Source organism: Danio rerio, chromosome 18 (assembly GCF_049306965.1).
Source record: "Danio rerio strain Tuebingen ecotype United States chromosome 18, GRCz12tu, whole genome shotgun sequence".
Taxonomy (NCBI): domain Eukaryota; kingdom Metazoa; phylum Chordata; class Actinopteri; order Cypriniformes; family Danionidae; genus Danio; species Danio rerio.
The window spans coordinates 27085641-27104771 of NC_133193.1; the positions used below are offsets into that span (position 1 = coordinate 27085641).

General features: G+C 36.9%; 1 protein-coding gene across 1 annotated transcript in view; it reads left to right on the plus strand.

Annotated features, from left to right (window-relative positions):
* Positions 1–19131, plus strand: part of fkbp16 (FKBP prolyl isomerase 16) — a 93010-nt gene that overhangs the window by 4745 nt on the left and 69134 nt on the right. Inside the window, exon 3 of the mRNA NM_001386852.1 lies at positions 1358–1446. Coding sequence (NP_001373781.1) covers positions 1358–1446 — 89 coding nt within the window. The remainder of the gene's footprint in view (positions 1–1357; positions 1447–19131) is intronic.

Consider the following 19131-nt stretch of genomic DNA (forward strand, 5'->3'; position numbering starts at 1 on the left):
TGGCATTTCTGTGTGGAGTTTGCACATTCTCCCCTGTGTTCAAGAGGGTTTCCTCTGGGTGCTCCAGTTTTCCCCACAGTACAAAAATATGCAGTACAGGTAAATTGAATAAACTACATTGTCTGTAGTGTATGAGTGTGTACGTGAATGTGAGACTGCATGGGTGTTTCTAGTACTGGCTTTAGGCTAGAAGGGCACCCTCTGTGTAAAACATATGCTGGAATAGTTGTTGGTTTATTCCGCTGTGGCGACTCCTGATAAATAAAGGACTAAGCCGAAGGAAATTTTTTACATTTTTAAATTTGAAAAAATTGATCTATCCTACTTTTCCAAAGTTACTTACTATTAGTAAATGATGTTAAATACACAACAGAGATTATTAGTTGTGATTAAGAGCTATGGAGTATCAGGGCTATGTATTTATTTATATATTTATTTTTATTTTTTATCAATTTTGTGTTGGATTGCTTTGAAAAGCATGGTATTAGAGCATCTGCAAAGTTATATGTAAAAAAAGTGATTGTCAAAATTAAATGGCTTGATCCCAATGGATTTATTTTTTGTTCTCTTAATAAAAATAGTAAAGATTTAAGTAAATAAACTTTTAGATAAAAAAAAAAAAAAACTGTCTTTACTTGTCCCCCAAAAATGAATGAAGGTCTTATTGGTTTGTAACGACAGGAAAGTGAGTAAAGGATGACAGAAAGTTAAACCTTTCCTGAGGTTAAAGATGAGGTTCCTAAATTTTCTTGAGACTTGTGACTGATATATACAGTTGAAGTCAGAATTATTAGCCCCCCTGAATTATTAGACCCCTTGTTTGTTTTTCCTCCAATTTCTGTTTAAAGGAGAGACGATTTTTAGAACACATTTCTAAACATATTAGTTTTATTAACTCATTTCTAATAACTGATTTATTTTATCTTTGCCATGATGACAGTAAATAATATTTTACTAGATATTTTTCAAGACACTTCTATACAGCTTAAAGTGACATTTAAAGACTTAACTGGGTTAATTAGGTTAACTAGGCAGGATAGGGTAATTAGGCAAGTTATTGTAAAATGATGGTTTGTTCTGTAGGTTTTGAAAAAAAAATTTGCTTAAACGGGCTAATCATTTTGACCCTAAATTTTTTTTTCAAAATATTAAAAACTGCTTTTATTTTAGCCGAAATTGAACAAATAAAGCTTTCTCCAGAATTTTTTTTTTTTATCAGACATACTGTGAAAATTTCTTTGCTCTGTTATACATCATTTAGGAAAAATTTAAAATAAATAAATAAATTCAAAAGGGGGCTAATAATTCTGACTTGAACTGTATATATAATCTGAAATGTGATCATTTTGATGTATAGGCCCTGGAAGAGTGTGCCATTACAATGAAGAAAGGAGAGATTGCTTTACTTCTTGCAGATTCACAATACACCTACGGACTCCTGGGAAGGTAAGAAAAAACATTATATATAATTTGACCAACAATGTACACACAGACACAACAATTAGTAAGCAGTGTTTTTAGGGGAATTTAGATTTTTATTTTCTGTTATAAGGTCAAAATACAAGTAAGTAAATTTGAGAGGGTGGAAAGTAGTGTTGAATGAGTCTCTTGTGGCATCAGTTTGATAAAGGCCAAAAGTGACATCTTTCCTTAAAGTGTGTAGGCTCCTTTTTATACCTGTTGCTTTCAGTGCAAACAGGCACGTCCCCAGTAGCTTGTTAAATGAACCATGAACAGGAGCAGATGGCCTTCCAAAAACAGCATTGAGGCATTCAGGGTGTCCTCCCCTCCCCTATATGCTCTTAATTCTTTATCTATAGGCAATCATTTTGTTTAACCCACTTGTTGCATTCACTGATTTGGATTATGGGGTGAAAACCAATTAATGTGTTTAGTTTTACTTACAATGTTGCTGGTATGTATCTTTTTTTTTATGTAAAAAGAGAGTGTTGTCTGAATGAGCATGTTCTTAGGAATGTGTGACAAGCAAATCAGATGACAGCAAAACTGACCCCTGATGGGGCAACCCCCACACATAGGGTGATTATTAGTGCTTTACATGTCTTTGTGTGTGTGTGTTTGCACAAAGTTCTAAAGTGTTCAAAACTTCAAATATATTAAAAAGTTCATCTAAATTGTGCGTGTGTGCGAGTGTGTGCACTTACTAAGACAAACTCAGGTTTATTTGATAAAAAATTTATATGGCAAGGCTTTAATCGCAAAAATTACAATGTAGATCGTGTCAAAGCAGCTTAACATAGAAGTTCTAATAAATTGAAACTGTGCCAGTCCAGTTTTCAAAGTTTAAGTTGAGTTCAGTGTGGTTTAAATTTCACTGCTGGAAATCCAAACACTGCAGAGCAAATACATTGATGCGCAGCTCCACAAGACCCAAATTAATCAAACAGTGGCGATAAAATAAATATCCACTGTGAATAAATAAATGCATTGTTTTTAATTTAAAGTTGCCCATTCAATGTTTCTAATGTTTTTGAAAAAGTCTCTTCAGCTCACCAAGCCTGCATTTATTTGATCAAAACTACTATAAAAATCTAATGTTGAGAAAAATTATTTAAAGCGTATTAAACTGCTTCTATTTTAACGTTTTAATTGCCATTCATTTCTGTGATTTAAAAGATTTTTTGTCTATTTCTAAAATGCTTTCATATTTTATGTAAAACTTTGGTATACAACAACAGTGTAGGGGTGCACAATATTGGAAAAAATCTGACATTGCAAAATTTTGTTTTTCTGCAACATGTATTGAGATATGAATAAAATTTCACCAGATAGATAGCTCTAGTAGAGAAATTGAATAATGAAATAGTAATGTAACTGTATAGTCTTCAAAATACATTCACAGATGTTCTCACGAATGTCCACCAGATAAAAAGTTGTGTTGCAGTTAACAGTCATGTGTTTTCAAGAAGTTCTACAGTTTCAAATTTTCCATGTTGAATCGACATTAAATCAATTGCACGGGTAACATGTGCTAGTTAAAAAAGTGCCTTCAGTTCACAGTCTCCATCTTCACATTTATGCCAAATCCAGCTGCATTTACTATTCATCAGGATCACCGCTTTAGTGATTTAGTGGATAATTCAGTCACAAATTTACTTACTACAGATTTACCCTCAAGCTTAAACAAAACAAAAAAACTGAGCAGAGATTTACTGAGAGATCCACAGGGGACGCAATTCAGGATCAAGCTGTTCTTCTACATGATTGTGATTTTGAGCTTTGGCCTGTTCGTATGATAACTGCACAAGCGCAGATATATGAATGTGTTTTTAAGTGTGTGTGTGAGGGCTCAGGAGTGATCGTTAGCTTTTGTAGCAGTGCAGACATGAGGGCTGAAGGGAAATGCTCCTGTGTGGTTGTCGTCTCTCTTTGGCCCTGTTATGAGTGGCGTCCGCTGGGATCTGGCACATCGTAAGAGGCAGACTGATCCACAGTTAATGGTTGTTTTGATGCTACTGATTAGGACTGTGACCGGCAAACTTAAATTTAGCCCTGGCCCAAAGGTAGAGCTCACAGGCGTTTTGCCAGTGGTTAAAAGGGTGACAGCAAAGCCACTGTGACAACATGTCGTCCCATTGGACTGAATAGGCACAATACGCACACACACACTCATATACATACATGCACAAACACAAGCAGCTACACACCGACAATGCTTCCCTAAAAGGCAGATTCGTTTAGGAGAGGTGCTAAAAGCAGGCTGATATTGCTGGTGAACAGGATTTTAAAAAAAATAAAAACAAATAGTTATAACCGTGCTTCGACTATACATTATAAATTATATATGTTTGTAATAATGTTATATTTAAATATGCAAATTAGACATCATTTAATTAAATAGGCACTTATTTGCATACATCTTCAGCACAACAATCTGAACAATTGATGATGTTGGGTTTAAGATTGTTTCATTTTTATTGAATGTTTTATAATATAGTTTTATAATAAAAACTGGAGGAACAATAGTTTCCCCCTTTTTTTAAATGATAGTTTTTGTATTTAATTAAGTGCTGTATATAATAGTGAAACAAATATTTCAGTATAATGTTTAGGGTACAGAGACGAATATTACTGTGATCTTTTGGTCTTTGTACATAAATTCAACTGAAGTGGAGATTTATGGCTTGATGAAATAGAAAACAATCATTTTGCAAAGTTTATAATTTGTATATGCATAGTTAAGTTAATTAAATATACACCCACTGGCCACTTTATTAGATACACCTCTCCAACTGCTTGTTATTGCAAATTTCTAATCAGCCAATCACATGGCAGAAACTCAATGCATTTTGGCATGTAGACAGGGTCAATACGATCTGCTGCAGTTCAAACATCAGAATAGGCAAGATAGGTGATTTAACTGACTTTAAACATGGCATGGTTGCTGGTGCCAGACGGGCTGGTCTGAGTATTTCATAAATTGCTGATCTACTGGGATTTTCACGCACAACCGTTTCTAGGGTTTACAGAGAATAGTCCGAAAAAGAGAAAATATCCAGTGAGCGGCAAATCTGTGGGCGTAAATGCCTTGATGCCAGAGGTTAGAGGAGAACTGGTTTGAGCTGATAGAAAGGCAACAGTAACTCCTATAACCACTCGTTACAACCGAAGTATGCAGAAGAGCATCTCTGAATGCACAACAGGTCCAACCTTGAGGCAGATGGGCTACAGCAGCAGAAGACCACACCATGTGCCACTCCTGTCAGCTAACGACAGGAAACTGAGGCTACAATTTGCAACGGCTCACCGAAATTGGACAATAGAATATTGTAAAAATGTTGCCTGGTCTGATGAGTCTCAATTTCCGCTGTGAAATTCAGATAATTGGGTCAGAATTTGGCATCAACAACATGTAAGCATGGATCCATCCTGCTTTGTATCAATGGTTTAGGCTGCTGCTAGTGGTGTAATAGTGAGGGGGATATTTTCTTGGCACATTTTGGACCTATTAGAACTAATTGAGCATCATGTCAATGAAACAGCCTACCACACGGAGTATTGTTGCTGACCATGTCCATTCCTTTATGACCACAGTGTACCCATCTTCTGATGGCTACATCCAGCAGGATGACACGCCATGTTATCAAACGTGAATCATCTCAGACTGGTTTCTTGAACATGACAATGCATTCATTGTTCACAAATGGCCTCCACCGTCACCAGATCTCAATCAAGTAGAGCACCTTAGGGATGTGGTGGGACGGAAGATTTGCATCATGGATGTGCAGCCGTCAAATCCGCAGCAACTGTGTGATACTATCATGTCATTGATCATTGCCACATCCTGAGAGGTACTGTTTTCTAACAAGGTGATAGTGCCAAAAATTGGCCTAGCATACATAATACAGCATTTTTACAAATGTGTAAATGCAAATGGTTTTGAAAAAAACGTGTCATGTGTCATGTGCTAACAGATCAATTACAACAGATTTCATTTCAGTAAAACCAAACCTGCCACATATGAACACATGCTTACACTGAAATTATCTAAAGAACATATTTCTATCAAAAGAAACTCTTGTGCAATGGAAATGGTTCTAAGTTGTTAACATTTCTTCATGAAACCACAGATGCCAATAAAGCACCTTTATTTTTAAGACCTGTATGTTTGACCTGCAAATACACCTCTACTATCTTAAAAAAGCAAACAGAATCATATAAACAGGCCTGTTAGATATCTGAGAACTGAGCCATATAAAGGCCCCTTTGACAAGAGCTCAAAAAAACATCACCTTCGACATGTTATCCTTATTTGACAACTGTGACGGCTTGTCAAAGTGGCAGTACAGCAGATGGAGGGGGTGGAAAGTGCCAGAGAGGAAGTGACTGAGGGAAGAAGGGGGGAAAAGGAAGAGTTAAAAGGAGCCTGAGAGAAAATCTCATTTAGTTTCTCTCCAGTGGCTGTGGCATGTATTGACTGAGCTCTGTCGGTAGCCGGTTACAGACAGCGCTGTCTCCACCAAGAGCACTTCACAGCTTTTTGTTGGAGCCGACAGCATACAGACTGATTCAGATGACTGTGATTGGAGTCGCAGCGTTGAGTGGATGAGTTTTTTTTTTTTTTTTTTTTTTGACACTAATGCATGCATCAGTGGTTTATTAGTTATGAAACAGCAGGTGATTGTTTTTCGTTAATAGAGGTGGATCAAGGTTAAAGCACATGTTTATCTACTGAAAATGCACATCAGGGAAACAGGCCGTGTTTATAACAAAAATATAAGCGCAACACTTTTGTTTATGCTCCCATACTACATGACCTGAACTCAAAGTTCTAAAACTTTTTCTATGTACACAAATGGCCTATTTGTTTCAAATATTGTTCATACATTTGTACAAATCTGTGTTAGTGAGTGCTTCTTTTTTGCTGAAATAATCCATCCAGCTCACAGGAGATCTGTACACAATTCCTGTGAGGTGAAAATCTCCCAGCTCTTGCATTGCACACATACACACCAGATGTTTCACCCATTGAGCATGTTTGGGATGCACTGGATTTACGTTTGCAATATCCAGCAATTTCTCAAAGCCACTAAAGAGAAGTGGACCAATATTTAATATGCCAGAATTAACAACCTGATTCACTTCAATGGTAGGCCAGCCTAAGGCACACCTGTGCAATAATCATGCTGCCTAATCAGCATCTTAATATGCCACACCTGTGAGGTGGATGGATAATCTAAAAAAGAACACAGATTTAGAGAAATGAGTGAAAAGTACAGTGATCCCTCGAATCGTGGGAGTTTTGTTCTAAAAATAACTCGCAATAGGCGAAATCCCCAAAGTAGTCAGCTTTATTTTTTTCAATTATTATAGATGTTTAAATGCTGTAAATCCTCCCACTACACACTTTTCTCAGACATGCATTAACATTTTCACACATTTCTCTCTTGATTAAACACACTCAAACTTGGAAAAATAAGTGCAGTATTATGAAATGAAACCAACTGCAGTCAGTGATCCACAAAGCTAAAGCAGACTCTATCCTTATGTCTTGTTGCAGACAGTTACAACCCTTTTTGCATCTTTGTTAAAACCTATTGCTGCTGTTGTCAGTGTGTTTTTTTCTTCTTTATTTATCTAACAACCTAATATTAATTCATTCCGTAATGGTGCCCTACAGCTGCGTATTTTCTACCTTCCTTTAGCATGTTCAGAAGTCTAACTTTTTTTGCACAGAGCAATGGACTATGATAGTAGGATTAGTCCACAAAGGCGCAGTACTTTTTGCGGTTGGGTCTGTTCTAATTTGGGTCATGTTCTCACCATAAACAAACTGCTCCAGGGTTCATGAAAGCATACCTAGACCAACTCTTAAAAAGTTCTTGATGCGCTGTTTTGGTCCGCTTTTGGTGCGCACTAGAGTGTGATTACTACATTGACACCTGCCTATACTATGCGATTTTACCAAACTAAATAAGGTGTGAAAACACCCTGATTGACAATCGTAAAACAGCCAATCAGGAAGCAGAACATAATGCGCTAATCATGACGCTGAACACAATGAGCTGCAAAAGAATGCATGTCAAATTTCTCTAAATAAACTATGAAAGGTGAACCATGTTATAGCAAAGGAACACTATTTAAGAGAGATATTGATATAAATAAAATTAAAAAAAGGGTGGGGATTGCAAAAGTGTTGATTGTACATAGTGTTAAAATTATGCATTTTTGTTGATTCAATCACAACAGGATGACTATATAAAATAAAGGTGTAAACAGAGTCTGAAACAATTTAAGTTTGTCTACCTTCATGCATTTTTCTAACCAGCTAGCTATCTAATTTCTGAAAACAGATTCATATATATTTGACTGCATGTATGCATCTCCGCTAAACAATCTCCAAATCCTGCTCTATATGCAAATTATCTAGATTACATTGACTAAACTAAAGCATCAGACACATCACATTTTATTTATTTAATACTATTATTTACAGAAACACAAGCTATATGTCTTATTTGGCATTCAAATTATTTTATATGGATGCTATAAAATATCATTACGAGCACACATTGCAAGCTCGAAGCTTACTTCCTTTATAGGCTAAATGAAACATCTATTTTGTCATATAGAGACATGCAAGACATCAGTCAAACCTTTAGAGGGTTTAAATTAATTTGTGTATAAAATACTCTCCCAAAAACAAAACCATGTGCCTTTGCAAATATTTGCAGCACTTTATATTTTTATTATTATTATATTATTATTCATCTCTTTTCACAGAGATGGCTTACAGGTGTGTGCTGCATCTATGATGTTAATGCTGCCGTCTGATATTAATTTAATTTTATCATTTCACAGTAAAATATGAAAAAAACGAAAACATTTAAATCAAACAAACACCTCAAACTGTTACCTGTGGCCTTCCTTTGCTTATGCATTCCTCTAGTATATCTCACTGTCATATAGACAAAACCTGTATTTTCATGTTTATTTATTTATTTTATATTTTGGGAGAGTAAAATTTACATATGTGGTTTTAACAACCGGATGCTTTTAGACCTGTCTTCCGGTTTTATCTCCTTAAATGGTCTAAGTGATCAGATATCCATCTCAAATGAGTTTCGGAAGGCATTTATACCCTTATCATGATCAGATAGCTATCCAATCAGAGAAAATGCATGAAGTGGCCAGGTGTAAATAGCCCCATAGTTTACATTCGTGTGGTTGAATGTATTAGAACAGTCACTCTTTGCCTGGCTACTGACATAGTTATTAGGCTACATTCAAACACAGCCAAAGCTTTCCCTACAATATATATATACAGTATGTATGTATGTATGTATGTATGTATGTATGTATGTATATATATATATATATATATATATATATATATATATATATATATATATATATATATATATATATATATATATATGCATGCATACATACATATATACATACATACATACATACATACATACATACATACATATATATATATATATATATATATATATATATATATATATATATATATATATATATATATATAAATTAATTTTTTTTCGTCTTAAAAATTATATGCATAAACTTAAAAACCACTAAGACTACATCCATGTGGCAACAATTTTGGTGTCCATACATGTATCATTTACAGAAATGTCATGCATCTAAATGGAAATGGGAAAAGTAGGTAAAACTGATGTAATATGTATGCCACACATTTGTATGTTCCACTGTAAACATAAACAAGCAGAGACGCAGGACAGCCTAAAAGCAAAGAATAATGAAGTGAGCATTCACACAAAGTCCTACAGATGCAGAGTATAGACATGAACACATGAAGAAGATGACGCATGCATGTTAATATGTCTCTGCTGGGTGTAGTTAATACAGCATGACCAGGTTTTGTTGTAATAAGTAATAGTGCAAATAAACTTAGCAGTGCCTGCAGCACAGATACAGCCCTATAATCTGTATTGCTGTTGTTCCCGGTTATTATATGTGGGGTTCTTCCTCTTTCTGGTTATATGCTATCGTGTTGCAGATATTTGGACTGGAAACAAAAGAAAGATTGCAAAGAAAATTCAGTTACTTTTTTAAAGAACTTCCAGAGTAGCTTGTTTCCCAGTACTTCCCACAAGTTTGAAATATACTTGCAGTGGTAGCCAGATTGAAACACACCATTTACCCACATCATATAAATAGTTAACTGTATGCGACAAACAAAACACAATTTAATTTTTAACTATAATTTTATTTATTATGACACTGTTATACACTGTTTCTTGTCAATGGGTTAACAGAAAAGAAAAAGACTTGAAATAATAGCATAAACCTTTATGCTATTCAGGAGCCATGTGCACCCACTGACAGGTAAAATCTGCTCCTCTCACTCTTTTAAGTTCAAAGCAAACAGGAGCAAAGCAAACGTCAAAGAAAATGAGAAATAAATTACAGAAATGAATAAAAACAGACAATATCTCTTGAAATTATAATAATTTCAATATTAAAACGTGTAGATTGTATAAATAAGGCAAATATGCTGATTAACCATTACTGATGGTGTGCATATATTTTGCAGCTGGTTTAGACCAGTCATTTTGTCTTCTACGAGTATATAGTAAAGAGTCCTTTAGATTAAAGAATTTATTATTTAATGCCTGACTGTGTGCACGCTGTCAGCTATGAAGCCAATCGAAAGTAGGCTTAAGTAAATAGGTAATACAAAAACGGCTACGATTAACGACAGTTTTAGAAAGTGAAAGCTGAATCCCGGACATTTTAGGAGATTTAGAAACCTCCGGCTGGACAAAGTCCCAATGAGGTGTATCTCTGTGGGTCTGCAAAGCAAGTGATACTGTCTGTAGGAGTATTGAGAGGTCTCATGCATGTAGCTGGGTATGTTGTTACACCAGATTATAAATCATTATTTCTTTATATAATTTTAAAAATATTATTTGTCAGGGTCTTTTATTTTGAAAGATTGTTGTACGCTTTTGCAGGGTTGGGAGTCACATGTGCATGTCGGCTGACATTGCGCAGTGAGGGAGGTATAAGTTTTGGCGCACTCAGAGCTCATCCTCTTTCCAGCTGTCTGTTAAGAGAAGAAAGGCAAGAGAAAAACCCAACTGATACTGAGTGAGTGATTGCCTGAGTGTGTGTATTTTACAGGGCAAAAAAAAATCACCTCAGCATGACCAGATTAAAAATAACTCAATGCAGAGAAGGGTGTCACATTGGCGCAGTGGGTAGCACAATCGCCTCACAGCAAGAAGGTCACTGGTTCAAGCTGGGTCAGTCGAAAAGAAAATGAATGACAACACAGTTAAACGACCACTACAAAAATGGTGCCGTGACCCGGATTCTCACCGAGATTGCTGCGGTTGTTGGGTGTGAGAAAATTGCACACCACTCCCTATCATCCCATGGGGAATGGAAAAACTGAAATATTTAACCGTACCCTGGGTGATATGATGCATTCGCTTGCTCTGAGGTCCAAAGTGGTCACAAATGTTGAATACACTTACCTTTGCGTACAATTGTACGAGACACGAGACCACTGGGTATCTACAGTTTTTCTTACTGTTTGAAAGGACACCAAGATTACCGGTGGGCGTCTTGTTTGAAAGTGTTATCTCGAGTGACAAGTTCTTAAGTCACAACTTAAGAAAAGCAATGTCAGTTGCTTTCATTAATTAAAGATTTCATTAATGAAATATATCACAACGCAGAGAAACGACCGCAACACGCAAACAGAACGAAAGTTTTCCTAGTGTTTACAACGAGCTCATCGACAGTTTTTACAAAAAAAAATTTGTTGTTTCAGCTCATTTTAAATAAGGAGTTTGAACAAACAACAAACCTCCTTTTTGGAGTGAATCACATTCATCTTTATTTGACTTGTAGCCACTATTTACTGTAAGTTGTTCATTTGCATAGCATATGCCAACGACAGTGACGGTTCAGAAATTCCAGACAGCTTTTAAAAATGCTCCTAATGTAAATGAGTCACCCATTTTGCTGGAAAACACGCCATCACATCAGCTCATACCCACTCACACAAAAACACTGTTGCTTTCTCACCGACACACTAAAAACACACACAGATAGACAAACACACCCTCACTGTGAACCCTGCACTCTTCTTTTCTCTCTCTCTCTCCCAGGCTTTTATCTGTATACTAGCCGAAATCCAACACCCCCGGCAGATAAACATGCTGGACACGAGCAAATAACAAATTAGTGTGTGAGCCGGGTACAAAAGTTCCCCATCCAAACAACGTGTTGTATGTGTGTGTAATAGCAGAAACACGATCCTGTCTTTTCCAGCATGTTGCGGAGATGAGGAACATCTCCCTGTTGGTCTTGGCCAATAGACTCAATGAGCCATGATAGAGAGGAAAGTGTGTATTTACTCGGACATCGAGACATGTCGTAAAACTTAATGGACAAACCCCAGATGGCCTGGGATGAACTGGAGTGGATCACTAACAAGAATATCAAGCTGTAACGGTCTCATAAAAGAAAAGAAAAGCAAAATGCAGTCCCTAAATGACTCCAGTGTGACTTTCAGTGAGAAAAGTAAATGTGCTGGAATAACGGAGGGATGAGTTTAATGTAATGAGATGCAAAGGTCTCTGATTCATAATGGCTGTGAAAGCTGTAGGTAACTATGAGTATGTTTACATGGACACCAATAATCCAATTTTAATGTGACAGAAGACTATACTCTGATTAGGAGTCTACCATGTAAACTGCAATTTTTCATTCATTTAATCTGAAGGCGATCATATTCAAACTAAACAGAAATGGGATTAAGACACGTGGAGTATGCCAATTGTTGACGCATTATTGAAGTGCAGTACAGACATGTAATCAACTTAATCAAACTATTACCACATGTTAGCTTGGCATAAATATAACTTGCTCAAACCCAGCTAACATGGAACATTCCCAGAACATTCAGTTACTTGTTTTTTATAAAGTTTGCATGCAACATTATTAAAATAATATTGCTGTAATGTACTTGTACTGTTGATAGAAAATGTTCTTAGAACAACATTCTAGGAACATCTTTGGGATATTAGTTGTTATTGACGAATGTTTTCATAATGTTGATAGAAAAACGTATTTAGAACATTAATATAATGTGAATGAAATCCTCAAATAACATTGTAACTCTCCTGATGACTTAAGGGTTAAAAATGACATGTGACAATTTTAACAACACTAAAAATGCCCTTTTTTTTATCTAAATGGCTGTTTTATCTTAATGGCCAAACATTAAAAACTAAAAAATACAAATAAAAATATATATTTTTGGCTGTGCACATAGAGTACAATGATTGTCTTTTAGGCCTTAATTAAAAAGAAATTTACACCACAAACTACCGACACACACTTCCACACTCATGCACACTCAAACAACTCATTCCCCAAAAATACCATCCACATAAAAAAACTTGCACGAAAGCGTTTTATATAACTTACTGAGAACAATATGGAAACATTCTCAGAGCATTAAAATAATGTGAACAAAATGTTCCAATAATGTTTTAAAAGGTCACAGAACTTTCACAAAATAATTAATGCATTCATTCATTCATTTTCTTTTCAGCTTAGTCCCTTTATTAATCTGTGGTCGCCACAGCGAAATGAACCGACAACTTATCCAGCACATGTTTTACGCAGCGAAACATCCATACACACTCATTTACACTCAAACAATATAGACAATTTAGCCTACCCAGTTCACCTGTACCACAAGTCTTTGGACTGTGGGGGAAAGCAGAGCACCCAGAGGAAACCCACGCGAATAAGGGGAGAACATGCAAACTCCACACAGAAACACCAACTGACCTAGCCGAGGCTTGAACCAGCAAACTTCTTGCTGTGAGGTGACAGCACTACCTACTGCGCCACCGCGTCTAACTCACAAAATAGTATGATATATAATTTATTGAAACATTAAGTGGATGTTATTAGAACCTAAATTTGTTATCTGGGAATGCTCAGCTAGAATTAAAGAAATATTCTCGTTTCAGTGCTATAGTTAAACTCAGTCGACAGAAATTAATGGTATGATTATCATGTCAAAAATTTATTTCCACTTCATGCTTTTGGCATAAAACAGACTTCACTGTTTTCTAACACTATTCAGTTACTGTATTTACTCACAACCAAGCTGTTACAAGATGTTTATGTGACTTGTTCTTCAGCTGAAGAGAAACTAAGGATCTGGAGCCAACATTCCAGGATTTTCTTTATCTAATGGAAGTGAACGGCCTTGAAGGCATAACTGAGCCAAAAGTGAAAAAATGCTTTTCATTTATTCACCCTCAGGCTGTCCACGTTGTAGGTGACTTTTTCTGTCCAGTTGAAAGATTTTTAGCTGCAAATGTGGCTTTAGATTAATATAAAGTAAGCCAATAGTTACTGTCTCTGAAAGTAAAACAGAAAAATCAATTAGGGAACACAGAATTACCCAAAACTCTTGATTGTGCCTCCACAGCCAAATGATGAAATTCAATTCTTTAAGAATGAACGAGTTATGGATTAATGGGCGACACGGATTAGTTATTAGAACTGTCGCCTCACAGCAAGAAGGTCAAGTCCCAGTTGGGTCAGTTGGCATTTCTGTGTGGAGTTTGCATGTTATCCCTGTGTTCGTGTGAGTTTCCTCCAGGTGCTCCCCTTTCCCCCACGGTCCAAACACATGCGGTGCAAGTGAATTGGATAAACAAAATTGTCCAGTGTATGAGCGTTTGTGTGAATGTGAGAGTGCAAGGGTGTTTTCCAGTACTGGGTTGCGGCTGGTAGGGCATCTGCTGCGTTAAACTTATGCTGGGATAGTTGGTGGTTTATTTCATTGTGGCGACCTCTGACAAATAAGGGACTAAGTCGAAAGAAAAAGAATGAATGAATAAATAAATAAATAAATAATTAAATAAAAAAATAAATAAATAAATAAAGAAAGAGAGAGGGAGATCCTTTTTGGTTCAAATTAAGATCATATATAAAAAGATACTTTTGCCAACAAACTTTTTCACTACAAATGCAGACTTCTCCACACTTTAACAAGTGATTAGCTATGTTACTTTGAAAAGCATTACTTTAAAAAGCATTAAAAAGCAACAAAGCACCATTACTTTTAAGTCAACGTAATGTTTATAATTAAGCACATAGTTTATTTACTTTATAATTTTAAGGCAACAAGGATTTGTTTTTGTTTTTTTAAGTCAAATAATCGCTTTAATAGTAGATTCACTCACATTTTAAAGTAAAGTGAACCAAACACTTGGGCGACACGGTGGCTCAGTGGTTAGCACTGTCGCCTCACAGCAAGAAGGACACTGGTTCAAGTCCCAGCTGGGTCAGTTGGCATTTCTGTGTGGAGTTTGCATGTTCTCCCTGTTTTCATGTGGGTTTCCTCTGGGTGCTCTGGTTTCACCCACAGTATAGGTGAATTGGATGAACTAAATTGGCCACAGTGTATGAGTGCATGTGTATGAGAGTGTGTATGGGTGTTTTCCAGTACTGGGTTGCAGCTGGAAGCTGGAGGTTAATTTATTAATCCGGGGTCGCCACAGCGGAATGAACCACCAACTTATCCAGCATTTGTTTTACGCAGCAGATGCCCTTCCAGCTGCAACCAAGTACTGGGAAACACCCATACACTCTCACATTCACACACACATACAGTACACACTACAGCCAATTTAGTTTTTTCAATTCACCAATAGCACATGTGTTTGGACTGTGGGGGAAACCGGAGCACCCAGAAGAAACCCAAACAAGTACATGTAGAACATGCAAACTCTACACATAAAAGCCACCGGGCCCAATCCGGCACTTGAAGCAACAACCGTTTTGCTGTGAGGTAACAGTGCTAACCTCTGAGCCACCTTTTTGCCCTCTTTTTTTTATTATAAACTTATATTTGTGCATGTATATGTCTTATTTCTTTTAATGTCTCAGCAAAAATGTTCCAAGTACTTCGCCTCAACTTTGATATCTACCTATTTTAAGAAAAGAAAAGGACGGGGGCTCAAATCATTGTCTTTGTTGTCAACAGCCTACCGTCATCTTCTTTAGAATGCAGATGTGATTGTTTAATTGTACTGTTTAGTAATTTATCATTTTAGAGTCAGAAACCTTCGACTTTGACCCTTCAAAACAAACCTAACCAAAATAATGACGCAATCACAGCATTTGACACAGCATTTGAATACCGATGAGCAGTTAGCACATGATAACCGTATTAAATTCAGCTCAGTCAACTAAGGATTAGCTGTAACATCATCGTTATTTATGGCCAAGATCTCCCACTCAATTTGAAGCAACTACAACCTGACATTCTCAAACAATTACACAAGTCTTTTTTTTGAACGCAAAACCATACACTCACACAGAATGAAAACAGCGTCGAGAGTGGTGCGAACAGATTGAGCCTTTAAGCAAACATGGTGCGAGTTGTGTAGGTGTGTGAAACGATGAGACGCTTCTCCTCTCATCTGAAAGTCAAATTGCGTGATGAGGATTTGGTGAGTGTACTGTATGTGCCATTGATAAAATCTTTCCGGCTGCACTGACATATGACACATTTTTGCACACACACATACACACGCAGTCGCTCAGCCAAGTAATGAGTGTGTTCGCAGCATGGCTTTTAAATTGACACACATACACTAGTTCTAGTTCTGCGACTGTTTGTGGGCCAAGTGTTGAGAAAGAGCAGAAGACAAGAGCTGGCAGGAGCTTCTATATATCGCACTCAGAAGAAATGACTCAGCAGTTCAAACGGACAGTCAGAAATCTGCAAGTCTCAAACATCTGTTTCAGGAAAACCATGCTTGTGCATGCAGAAAAAGACATTATGGAAATATATTTACTGCAATGTGTTGAAATGACAAGGAAGGTTGCTTGCGTGGTCTAACTTGAGTCAATTCAAGTTTCACAATAATTATTGTTTCAAAGCTGCTTTACAAAATGTGTTTATTATTGCATTACAATTAAAATCTGAAAAGTTAAGGTAATTAGTTAACCTGCAGTTAGATTTCCAACTGCCACAAGGCTGCACTAAGTGCTTTAAAGAGATAGAATAGACAAACGATATGGACATAAAAAAAAACAGTAAAAGGCAATAGGCACATAATATGAGAGAGCAAAAATGTGTAACATAAAAATAGCAGAAAAAAATTTGCCTAATTAAAATATACCACCATAGTTGACCACACTGACAAGATTAAAAACAAAACTGTTTTGATCGCCCCGTTTTGAAGGGAAGGACTTATGTTTCAAGAGACCTAGAAAATAAAGGGGTGTTTAATTTAGACTTAAAAGTAGAAAGTGACGAAGCCTTTTTTAGTTCTAATGGCAGCGCGTTCCGGAGGCGAGGACCTGCTATGGCAAAAGCACGTTCGCCACTACTTTTAAGGTGGGCCCTTCTAATAAAAAAATTAATTAAAAAAAGCTGATCAGCGGAACGCAAGTGTCTGGATGTTGTGTAAGGCAAGGCAAGACAAGTTTATTTATATAGCACATTTCATACACAATGGCAATTCAAAGTGCTTTACATAAAGAAGAATAAAAGTAAAATAAAAATAAAAACAAATAATAAAAATGCATAAAAACAAAACAAAACATAAAAACAGGTAAAATGTGATATAAAGAATGAAGAAGAAGAGAAAAACATGATAGTGCAATCTGTCGGACGCAGCACAGTGCTCATTCAGTAAAGGCACAGCTAAACAGATGTGTTTTCAGTCTTGATTTGAATGTGCCTAATGTTGGAGCACATCTGATCATTTCTAGAAGCTGATTCCAGCAGCGAGGGGCATAGTGGCTGAAAGCTGATTCACCCTGCTTTGACTGAACTCTTGGAACTTCTAGTTTATATGATCCTAAAGATCTGAGTGATCTGTTAGGTCTGTATTCAGTGAGCATATCTGTGATGTATTTAGGTCCTAGGCCATTTAGTGATTTATAGACCAGTAATAATACTTTAAAATCTATTCTGAATGTAACTGGCAGCCAGTGTAAAGACCTGAGGACAGGTGTGATGTGCTCTGATTTTCTGGTTCTGGTTAGAATTCTGGCTGCAGCGTTCTGGATGAGCTGCAACTGTCTGACTGTCTTTTAAGGAAGACCAGTGAGAAGTCCATTACAGTAATCCACCCTGCTGCTGATAAAAGCATGAACAAGTTTCTCTAAATCTTCACTAGAAACAAAGCATCTGATTCTTGCTATGTTTTTGAGATGATAGTATGCTGATTTACTGACTGCTTTGACATGACTGTTGAAACTCAGATCTGACTCCAGAGTCACACCAAGATTCTTGACCTTATTTTTTGTCATTTGACCTTTAGTGCTAAGGTATGCATTTACCTTGAGAACCTCATCTTTGTTTCCAAACACAATAATTTCAGTTTTCTCTTTGTTTAACTGAAGAAAGTTTTGGCACATCCAATTGCTCACTTCATCGATGCATTGGCAGAGGGTGTCAATGGGGCTGTAGTCATTAGGCACTAAGGCTAGGTAGATCTGAGTGTCATCAGCATAGCTGTGGTAGGAGATTTGGTTCTTTCTCATTATTTGGCTCAGAGGGAGCATGTAAAGGTTGAACAGGAGAGGTGCCAGAATCGAGCCTTGTGGGACTCCACACGTCATGGGTGTCCACCTCGACCTATGGTCACCTATACTGACATGGTAACCTCTACCTTCTAGGTAAGATCTAAACCATTTGAGGACCGTGCCAGACAGCCCAACCCAGTTTTCCAGCCTATCCAGAAGTATGCTGTGATCGACAGTGTCAAATGCAGCACTGAGATCCAACAATACCAGCACTGTTATTTTACCTGAATCTGTATTTAGGCGTATATCATTGATTATCTTTATAAGAGCGCTCTCTGTACTGTGATGTGCTCTGAACCCCGATTGAAAATTGTCTAAACACCCCCTGAAGTTTAAGAACTTGTTGACCTGGTTAAAAACAACTTTTTCAATGATTTTGCCAATGAAAGGGAGATTTGAGATTGGCCTGTAATTGCTCAATAGGGTGTTATCCAGGTTGCTCTTCTTCAAGAGGGGTTTAACAACTGCAGTTTTAAGTGAGGTTGGAAAAATCTCTGATAGAAGTGAAGCATTTACCACTTTTACCACTTGTAGACAAAAATCAGTTGGGATAAATAATGTGGGCCCAGACCATGTAGGGCCTTATACACAATGAGAAAGATCTTAAATTCGATTCTTTGGGTCACCGGTAAGACCTCAAAAGGTCTCTCCAGGTAGATTTAGAAGGTAGATTTTTTCGATGAACGACCTGTTAAGCTGCATCCCGATCATCACAAATACTGCAGATGATCTATTGGAACCCACATGGATCCAAGATTCTCACACAATTCAGTCAAGTTTGCTGAAGAAAAAAACATGGTTTGGAGTTAAATTCAGTATGGGTGTGTGTAAGAGATCTGCAGAGTGGATGGCAACATCAACAGCTTGAGGTATCAAGACATTTTTGCTGCCCATTACATTACAAACCACATTAGAGGGCAAATTCTTCAGCAGGATAGCACTCCTACTCATACTTCAGCCTCCACATCAAAGTTCCTGAAAGCAAAGAAGGTCAAGGTGCTACAGGTTTGGCCAGCCCAGTCACCAGAAATG